Source organism: Pipistrellus kuhlii, unplaced genomic scaffold (genome assembly GCF_014108245.1).
Source record: "Pipistrellus kuhlii isolate mPipKuh1 unplaced genomic scaffold, mPipKuh1.p scaffold_m20_p_1, whole genome shotgun sequence".
In the NCBI taxonomy this organism is placed as follows: Eukaryota; Metazoa; Chordata; class Mammalia; order Chiroptera; family Vespertilionidae; genus Pipistrellus; species Pipistrellus kuhlii.
In genome coordinates, this window is record NW_023425404.1 from 129,251,922 (window position 1) to 129,262,456 (window position 10,535).

General features: G+C 47.1%; 1 protein-coding gene and 1 pseudogene across 1 annotated transcript in view; one reads left to right on the top strand and one right to left on the bottom strand.

The window, feature by feature from the left end:
* Window positions 1–6,880, bottom strand: part of MCUB (mitochondrial calcium uniporter dominant negative subunit beta) — an 89,278-nt gene extending 82,398 nt beyond the window's left edge. Inside the window, exon 1 of the mRNA XM_036409099.2 lies at window positions 6,773–6,880. Within this exon, the coding sequence (XP_036264992.2) occupies window positions 6,773–6,865 (93 nt within the window). The 5' untranslated portion in view covers window positions 6,866–6,880. The remainder of the gene's footprint in view (window positions 1–6,772) is intronic.
* LOC118710824 lies at window positions 5,651–5,746 on the top strand (annotated as a pseudogene).
* Window positions 6,881–10,535: the final 3,655 nt, after the last annotated feature.

Below are 10,535 nucleotides of genomic sequence, written 5' to 3' on the forward strand. Positions count from 1 at the left end.
TCCAACCAGTACCTGGGATGGAGCCTGCAACCTAGGTACATGCTCTTGTCTTGACCTTATTAGAATTCAAGAGCCTTCAGTTCATGGGCTGATGGTCTATCCACTGAGCCAAACTGACTAGGTCCCTTTTTATTCCTAAGGATTGTTTTTTATTTATACTAAGCATTTTACTTCTGAAAATTCCCTAGTTCAGCCCTTTTATAGTAAATTTTTTTATTGTAGCCTCCTTAATTTAAAAAATGTATTTTTTAAAAATCAATTTCAGAGAGAGGAAGGGAGAGGGAGAGATAGAAACATTGATGAGAGAGAAATAAGGATCAGCTGCTTCCTGTGTTCCCTGTATTAGGGATCGAGCTCACAAACCTAGGCATATGCCCTAACTGGGAATCAAACCCGTGACCCGCTTGTTCATGCAATGATGCTCAACCAAGCCACCCGGCCAAGCTCACTGGTTGATTCTTGCATGTGCTCTGACAATTGAATCTGTAACCTTGGTGAACCTCTAACCAACTAAGCTACCTGACTGGGGACTGTTTTATAGATTCAACTGTTCATAAATATGTATTTATTGTCATTTGTTGTTTATAGGTGTGTGTGTGTGTGTGTGTGTGTGTGTGTGTGTGTGTGTGTTTTCTCCTTTTCTTAAAGATTATAACACTTCAGTAATACTGGTTTGGTAGGGATGAACTCCTTTAATTTTTTATTGTCTGGGAAGCTCTTTATATATCTTTCACTTCTAAATTATCTAAATGAAGCTTTGCTACACAGAGTAATCTTGGTTGTAGATCCTTGCTTTTCATTACTTTGAATATTTCTTGCCAATCCCTTTTGGTCTGCAAAGTTTCTGTTGAGAAATTAACTGATAGTCTTATGAGAGCTATGTGGAGGTAGCTAACAGCTTTTCTCTTGCTGTTTTTAAGATTCTCTGTCTTTAACCTTTTGTATCTTAATTATGTTGTATCTTGGTATGAGCCTTTTTGGGTTCATCTTGTTGGGGGCTCTCTGTGCTTCCTGGACTAAAAATCTATTTCCTTCACCAGAAAAGGAAGTTTACTGTCATTACTTTTTTCAAATAGGTTTTCAATTTCTTCCCCTCTCTCTCCTCCTTCTAGCACCCCATGGAGCAAATGTTGGTACACTAGAAGTTGTCCCATAGGCTCCTTATACTATCTCATTTTTTTAAATTATTTTTTCTGTTTCTTTTCTGATTGGATATTTTTTCCTTCCTTATATCCCAAATCACCATTTTGGTTCCTGGCTTCATCTACTCTATTGTTGACTCTTTGTCAATTATTCTTTTTTTAGTTAGTGTATCCATTACTAATTCTTTTTTTATGGTTTCCATGTCCTTTTCTATGCTGTTGAAGTTCTACATTTACCTACTCTTCCCCTAAGTTCATTGAGCATCCTTGTAACCAGTGTTTTAAACTCTGCAAAATGGAGATTGCTTGTCTCCATTTTGTTTAGTTCTTTTTTCTGGAGTTTTGTTCTGTTCTTTCATTTAAGATACATTTCTTTGTCTCCTCATTTTGGCAGTCTCCCTGTGTTGTGTGTGTGTGTGTGTGTGTGTGTATTTGTTTGTTTGTTTTGTGTGGGGGTTTTTTTGGTAGTTTTTCTATGCTGCTACTTCTCCTAGGCTTGATACAGTGACCTAAGGTAGTAGGTGTCCTATGGGGTGCAGTGGCTCATCCTCCCTGTTCGCCGGAGCGGGGTGCTCCAGACACACCCTCACTCTCCACGTGGGCTGAGTATACCCTCCTCTTGGAGTTGAGCCTTGGGGTTGCTATTTGCACATCAATTTGAGGGATGTTCCCCCAGGCCAATCAGCTGCAAAAACTGGCTGTGACCACGGTGGAGGATGAGCTGTGCAGGGGCCCACCCTGCAGAGCACGACTTACTTCAGTGGGACTCTGGTACCTACTGAGTCTTCCCCGGAGTATGTTGCCTGTGGAGCAGTTGGGTGGTGCTTTGACATGGTCTGAAGCTGTCTTCTGGGTGTGCTGGCTTCAGGGTCTCCCAGGAAGTGAGGCCAAGGTCAGCCACTGCCTGTGTTCTGCCCAGGGCCACCGAGCTTGAGTCACAAAGTGATCTGAAGATTGTTCCTAGCTCGGAGGTACCCAGAAGAGGCCAAGCAGTGAACCAAGGCCAGCTGCCACTAGTGCTGGGCCTGGGGCCCCTTAGCAAGAGGTACAGAACATGCCATAGCCAGATGCTGCTTATTGGAGATGTTTTAAGAAAGCCTGAAATATCCAAGAGAAGCCATTTGTATGGAAAAGCTACTGCAAACAGCTTGGGTGGGCTTGAAAGTCCGGTGGGACAGGGTCTCGGGGAATCACCAAGGCAGGGCAAACAGTGATAACCAAGTTGATGGAGACTCGGCTGTGGCCACCTGCCAGTTCTGTGGGGAAAGGGCTCATCAAAGGAATAATGGCCTCTGCTAGCATTTCTAACAGAAAGCTGGCCCTCAGCTCTTTCCCTGATGCCCAAATAATTCCGTTCCTCCCCATAGACCTCTTGTGCCTTTCAAGTTGCTGCCCCAGTGCTGGGGCTCAGAGGGAGTGAAATCCATGTGCAGGGCCTGTTAGAGGAATGGCTGGATGCCAGCAGCCCTCTGGCTCACTCAGCTACAGTCCCAGCTGGTTTTTACAGCCAGGAATTACGGGGCCTTCTCTTCCTGGCACTGGAACCCTGGACTGGGGGCCTGTTGAGGGACTGGGACACCTCTATCTTCAGCAGGGACCTCCGCAGCTGAGATATCCCTCCCAATTTTTAGCCACCATCCCATGGATGTGGGACCTGCCAGTTCCGAATCTCCCTCCTACCAGTCTTGCTGTGACCTATTCTTTTTATCTTTAGTTGTAGGACTTGTGTTCAACTAGATTTCAGGCAGTCTGAATAAAGGTTTTTCTGTAGTTTTGTTGGATTTTTTTTTTTTAATCAAATCCCATTGTTTTCAAACAGGCCCAAACAGACTGAATGGCTTGGCTAAGTTCACAGAGCTAAGTGGTGGCAGGGCCAGTTCGCATTTAGACATCCCAATTAGTCTAACACCAACTAACCACGCTGCTCACTTCTATTCTATTATGTAAACACATCAGTTTTTATAGCTATTAGCCCAACTAATATTAGCCCCATGTTTTCTACCTTTGTTTCACAGGTACCTCATTCAACAAATATTTATCTGCCAAGATACAAAACAATTTCCTAGTTTAGTTTACAATTTGCTACAATAAATGGTAGAACCTAAATTAAAAAAACAAAACAAAACAAAACAGTACCCAGTACTAATACTTAAGTGCTGGTAGGATAGTAATGTTTAATATTTAATAGACAAACCTGTCTAGAATTACTTTGAGACTACAGCATCATACAACCAATCACTGTCCTCAGAAGAGGGAAGAGAATGTGCCAATTATAAACACGAGACAGGAAAGTTATCAAACAAGAATAACACGTGCATGAAATTCAAAAGATGAAAACAATTTCTAAATTAACATTTTGTGGTGGGGTTAAAACAGGTACATGCCTTGTTTCTAGAAGTTTAAAAAGGCACACTCAATACTTAAACTTCTCTGCAAAGCACACTTAATTTTTTTTTTTAAGTTTTAAACATAGCTTATATAGAGACTCTGCTATACTAGGGGCTTGACTCATATCAGGGAGTTTCTCAAACTAAGGAGAAAAAAAAACTGAAATTAAGGAAAGTGGAATTAAGCCAGTGTTTTCCACGTAGGAGATAATTCACCAGGTGCCCTCGTCACTCACAGCGAGGTCCCGGAGTGCGGAAAGGCCGGCAGGAGCCACCGATTGCCCTGACAACCGCTGGAGCGAGAGTGCTGACAAGCAGAAATGCTGCCACCAAAACGTAACCATGGATACCAAGGCCAGCAGTGAAAGGTAAGACAACAGGTTCCTCCTCTCTTATGTTTCAGGTGCAATCTATTCTTTAAAATGCAATTCTGTTACACTAACCTCAATTTCAACCAACTTCACACATACACACACACACAAACACTAACAGATCATGTGAAGTTCCTATAAGGCACACTCATAACTCAGAAAAGGCCAACTACAATTGGGAATACTAGACAAGTCATTGCAAGCTGTGGGGTTGCAAACATCCCTGGTCTGTCGTGCCCCCCCCCCCCCCCCCCCCCCCCGCTGTTTTCATGGGCTCTCGGGGTTCTGAACGTTTGTGGCAAAATGTGCAGAAACAGTACTTATCTTTAGCCACAGGGCTTTTCACATCAAATGGGGCGACCGCAAAACAGTGAGACTTTAGAATGAAAAATGTCCCTACTGCCAGTTAATCTGATTTGCAGGAAATGATTTAGTAATCCTAGGTAAAACTCCTAAGCAGTCAGTATATTTCCACCAGTTTCTTTATGGTACAATTTCAAAGAGGCATAGAAAGAAGCAAATTCTTAGGTTTGTCTTCAGTCCTTTGGGGTGTCTTATTTTTATTTTTTAATTGATTTCAGAGAGAAAGGGAAAGGGAGAGAGAATCATCAAGGATGAGAATCACTGATCAGCTGCCTCCTGCCGCCCCCTACTAGAGATCGAGCCCATAACCTGGGCATGTGCCCTTGACAGGAATGGAACCCAGGACCCTTCAGTCCACAAGCCAGCACTCTATCCACTGGGCCAAAGCAGCTAAGGCCAGGGAATCTTTTACCAGACAAATGAAAAGAAGTATTTCCACTTCTAAAGTTCAGCAAAATTTATTTAATAGCATCGACAGTCAAGACTTAAAAACCTTGGAATTAGAAGCAGTCAAATGTAAGGCTTCTTAAAATGATTAGCTAAGGGCAAAGTACTAACCGCCGTTCCCCTAGATTAGGCCTAATAAACCCCACTGTATCAGTTCCTACTACTATAACAGAAGAGCATCTGCACCCTCTTCTGTTATAGTAGTAGGAAATGATACAGTGGGGTTTATTAGCAACGGCACTCGCTACCCTAGAGGTAGCATCAGGTGGGGAATCTGGAAAAGAGGCTTAGACTTGATCATTACAGAGAGGGCAGCCAGTCTGGGGTTCCAGAACAATTCTATTCAAAATGTCAGACTTAATTTTACAAAAAACAAAAAGACCCTGAGTCATTTATGTTTAAATGGTGTACGGTAAAGGGTGTTCCTTGTATTGTGTTGTTTTACTGTAAAGTGCAACACATAAAAATGCATTTTACAACCCTAACCCGGTTTGGCTCAATGGATAGAGCATCCGCCTGCGGACTGAAGGGTCCCAGGTTCCATTCCGGTCAAGGGCGTGTACCTCGGTTGAGGGAACATCCCCAGTGGGGAGTGTGCAAGAGGCAGCTGATCGATGATTCTCCCTCATCGATGTTTCTAATTCTCTATCCCTCTCCTTCCTCTCTGTAAAAAAATCAATAAAAATATATATTTTTTAAAATGCATTTTACAAAATGAAAAGACTACTTAAATCTACTCTAATTAGGGGGCAATGATCAGATATGTACACATATAATACCTTAATATAAAAAATGGGGAAAAATAAATAAATCTACTCTAATTAACTCTACCATTTTACACTTTAAGGAGTTGGCCCCTTTTCCCAGGTATCAGTAACAAAGCACCCTCCCTCGTTCTCTTTCAAACATTCAGGGGGGGCATTGAAAAAATGCGTTTAAAATCCTTTTGTAGTTCAAAAGCGTGGTGTTGGCGCTCTGGTGTGAGATGTGCCTCCCGCAAATCTTGTTACAACACGGGTTCATCACCCGTCTGGCGTGGCACACACACACACACACACACACACACACACACAGTCCCTGCATCAACCTCCGAGGCCTTTGAGAGAATTGGAGGGGAAAAATAAACAGGAAGTAAAAATGACAAGACTCCAAAAGCGGTTTGGCTCAGTGGATAGAGCGTGGGCCTGCGGACTGGGGGGCCCAGGGTTCGATTCCGGTCAAGGGCACATGCCTTGCTTGCGGGCACATCCCTAGCGGGGAGTGTGCGGGAGGCAGCTGATCAATTTTTTTGGCTCTCTGTCCCTCTCCCTTCCTCTCTGTGAAATACCAATAAAATATATATATTTTTAAAAAGTGACAAGACACTGGCCTTGCAGCTGCCTGGCCTTCTTGCAGAGTGCACAGCTACAGGATAAAACATTCTTTCCTCTGTCACCATCGGGAAACTAACGTGACGCGGAGGTGGGGCTGGAACTCAGAAACCCCGCCCTTCCGAGCCCCACGGCTGGAGGGCAGGCTCTTTTCCGGGGCTGCCCTCCCCCCGCACCCCGAGGCCGCTCCAGCGCCCACTTCCTGCTCCCGCCCAGGGCGCACCCCTGCTCCCGGCCCCCGCAGCGGTGCCCGCGCCCCTCGGGCCAGTGTCCGCCCGGCTGTCACCGCACCGGCTCAGGCCCCACCGGCTCCGGGAGCCGCACGGGAGTGGTCCCCCTCCTCCGGGGCGCGGGGCGCGGGGCGCGGTCCCCTCTCCGGCCGCCTCAGCCGTCGGGGCGCCGGCTCCCTCGCGCCGCCAGCCCCTCGGCCACCGACCGCCGGCCACTGCCTCGCGACCGCGGTTGGGACGCGGAGAAACCGCCTTCCGGGATCCCCGGCCGTTCCCCGGGGCCCCCGCACCCCCAACCAGGTCGGGGTGTCGGCCCCGGCGCGCTCCCCCCGCCCCCCGCCTCCCGCCCGCGGCCCGGCGACCGCCGCGGGGAGCGAACTTGGCGGCCGCTCGGCTTCCCCGCCCCGCGAGTGACCCACAAACTTTTCCCGCCGCCTCCCCGGGCCCGGGCCCCGCTCTCACCTGCGGCGGCGGCGGGAGCGGCCGCGAAGCCCCCCGGCCCGGGGCGCGGGGCGCGGGCGGGCGCAGGCGGCGGGGGCCCCTCAGCAGCAGCATCCTGCGCGGGGCGCCGTCCGTCCCGCCGTCACCCGGCCCCGCCTGCCCCCGCCGCCTCCCCCGCGGCTGGGCGGGCGGAGCAGGGTGTGCCCCTCTTCCACTTCGCGTCCGTGCACATCCCGGCGCGAGACTGTTTTCTCTCCTCCGACCGAAAAAGAAAAAAGTGGGGTGTGGGGTGCGCGCGAGCGAAGCGCCCTGCGCCCCGCGGGTTTCGGGGCGGCGCGCCGCCCGGCCCCCGTCCTCCGCGGGGCCCGCACCTGGGAGCTCCCCGTGGAGCTGCCGAGTGAAATAGGGGCTCCCAGAGCGGCCTCCTCCATGGGGGCGGGGGCGGCGCGAAGGGGCGCCAGGCGGCTCTCTGGGAGCTGGGCCCCTGGAAGGGGGTGGGCCGAGGCTCCAGCTCTCAGTTGGCGAGGGGGCTGTGCGGCTGCGGTGAGCGCGGGGTCCCCCATCCCCCCTACACACACACACACACACACCCGCGGGGTCCTCCATCCCCCCTACACACACACACACACACACACACACACCCGCGGGGTCCCCCATCCCCCCTACACACACACACACACACACACCCGCGGGGTCCCCCATCCCCCCTACACACACACACACACACACCCGCGGCGTCCCCCATCCCCCCTACACACACACACACACACACCCGCGGGGTCCTCCATCCCCCCTACACACACACACACACACACACACACACACACCCGCGGGGTCCTCCATCCCCCCTACACACACACACACACACACACACACACACACACACACCCGCCTCTGCACGCACCAGAGGCTGGCCCACCCTGAGCGCTTTGGGACAGTCGCACAGCCAGGAACTTTTGCAGCAGGCTTCTAAGTGGAGGAGCTAAGGGACTGGGACTTGGTCTCCCCAAACACCTGGAGTCACCTAATGGCCTCATCGTGTAAAGCTGCCCATCAGTGTGCCCCGTGCCCCTGCAGCTCTGCTCTGGGCTGCACCCCCAGAAGGACAGCTTGCGTTTCTCAGATCACCTAGACTGGGGCTTCACTCTCAATGGTCCATGCTAGAAGTTACCCCCTCCTCCCCCCCGCAAAGGAATTAATACCCTGTTTCCCCTGAAATAAGACAGTGTCTTATATTAATTTTTTCTCCCAATGTTGCGCTAGGTCTTATTTTCAGGGGATGTCTTATCTTTCCATGCGCTAGGTCTTATTTTCGGAGGATGTCTTATTTTCGGGGAAGCACAATAGCAACCTAATCCAAGCTATCACATATCTTACAGTAAGTTGCTAGGCAAAACACCGGCAGCCCGGTTACTTTTGAATTTCAGATTAACAACTGCTAATTTTTAAAATTAAGTACTATGTCCCAAATATTGCCTTGGTCACACTCTTTAAAAAAAAAAAAAAAAAGAAACATTTGAGATATTTTTATCTGTAATTCAAATGAAACCAGGCATTCTGTATTTTCATTTGCTAAATCTGCAAGAGGCTTGCGTCACTGGGTCAATGCTGGCCAACAATGCAACAAGTGGCAAAGCTCTCCTTTCTTTATTGAAAAAAGATGGAGGTTTCTAGGATAGCAAAAATTTGTAAACTATGTTTCAAAGGCAGATTCACATGTTAGCTAGCATTTGCATTTCTTTTTTCCAATTGATTTTCAGAGAGAGAGAGGGAGGATGGGAGAGAGATAGAGAAACATCAACTTGTTCCATTTGTTTATGCATGCATTGCTGCTTGTATGTGGCCTAACCAGACATCAAGCCTGAAACTTGGGCATACCCAGTGGAAGCTCTAACCAACTGAGCTACCAGGCCAGGACTGCCTTTACATTTCAAACTAAAATTGCCCCAGGTAGTAAGTCCACAAGGGAAGTAATTTACCTGAATTCTTTCCTTCTATTAGCTAGTGCTCCAAAAGAAAGAAAGGCGGTTTATGTTGGCTGTCATGAATGATTCTGCAATGAACAGTGGGACTACAGCTATCTTTTTGAGATACTGATTTAATTTCCTTTGGCTATATACCCAGCAGTGGGATTGCTGGATAGGGCAGATCTATTTTTAATTTTTTTTTAAGAACTTCCATACTGTTTTCCATATGACTGCAGCAACTTACATCCTCACCAATAGTGTACTGAGTTCCCTTTATCTAAAAGCCAAGATATGGAAATAACCTTAATGTCCACAGAGGGAAGAATGGGTAGAGGAAATGTGACATATAACCATGTCTATTATATGTTCTATATGCTCTATTATCTACTATATGCTATTATATACACATATATACAATGGGATGTTTTTCAACAATAAAAAGAAGGAAATGCTGCCATTTGTGACAACATGGATGAACCTGGAGGACATTGTGGTAAGTGCAGTTAGTCAGGCAGAGAAAGGCAAATACTATATGATCTCACTTTTACATGGAATCTAAAAAAGTCAAACTCATAGAACCAGAGAGTAGAACGGTGGTTGCCAGAGGCTGGAAGATGGGAAAATGGAGAAAGGTTGGTCAAAGGATATAAACTTTCAGTTATAAGAAGTAATAAATTGTAGGGATCTAATATGACTCAAATAATGCTGTAAAATATACTAAAATGTGCTGAGAGAGTATATATTAATTGTACTCACAAGACCCCTCCCCAAGAAAAAGCTAACTATGAGGTGATAGAGGTGTTAAATAACTTAGTTGTGGTAATCATTCACTACATATGTAAAATATCTATATATATAAAAGCCAAGCGACCAGAATGACCAATCCCTATGACAGGCACTGCTGCAGCCAACTGGCCTGATTGGGCCTGGACCGGCCCCTCTGAATTTCCTGCAGCCCCTCCCACCAGCCAGCCCAGCTCCCGGTCGCCCCCCCACACCCTGATTGGGAATGGGGCCAGCTGGTCAACCTCCCTCGTCCCCTCCCCCTGCCAGCCTGGCACCCAGGGCCCCATCAGGGTGGGCTGGCCAGACTTCACCCTTGCGCAAATTTGTGCACCAGCTCTCTAGAGTGTGTGTGTGTGTGTGTGTGTGTGTGTGTGTGTGTATCAAGTCATCACATTATATACTTTAAATATATACACTTTTTATTTGTAAGTTATACCTCAATAGAGCTAGGAGAGGAGAGAAAAAAAATTTTATTAGGAGGGAAATGAAGAAGAGGAGGAGAAAATGTCCAGAATCTGCCCCTACATATCACTGTGATACTTTTTAAAAATTATTTTATTGATTGATTTTAGGAGCGAGAGAAAAATCTATTTGTTATTTCACCTTCCTGCTGCTTCTTGTATATGCTTTGACTAGGGATCAAACCTGCAATCCTAACTTGTTGAGAGGATGTTCCAACCAACCAAGCTACCTGCCAGGGCCATACTTTTCTTTTTTCTTTCTTTTTTTTTCTTTCTTTTTTTTCCTTTTTTTATTAAGGTATTATATGTGTACATACCTTACCATTGCCTACCCCCCAACTCCCATACATGCCCTCCCCATACTTTTCTTAATGATAGTTTTTACTTACATTCCCTTTAACTGCCTTTTCATAGGATAATTCTGTAATACTTCCTGTAGAGAGAATAGAAAAGATAACTTTCTCTGACATGCTGACTAGTTTTATGTCATTGATAGTTGAGCAAAGTGTTCCTAAGCTTTATAACTCACTATTGGTAATGTGTCAATTCTTACGATTGTTCTTAAATTTG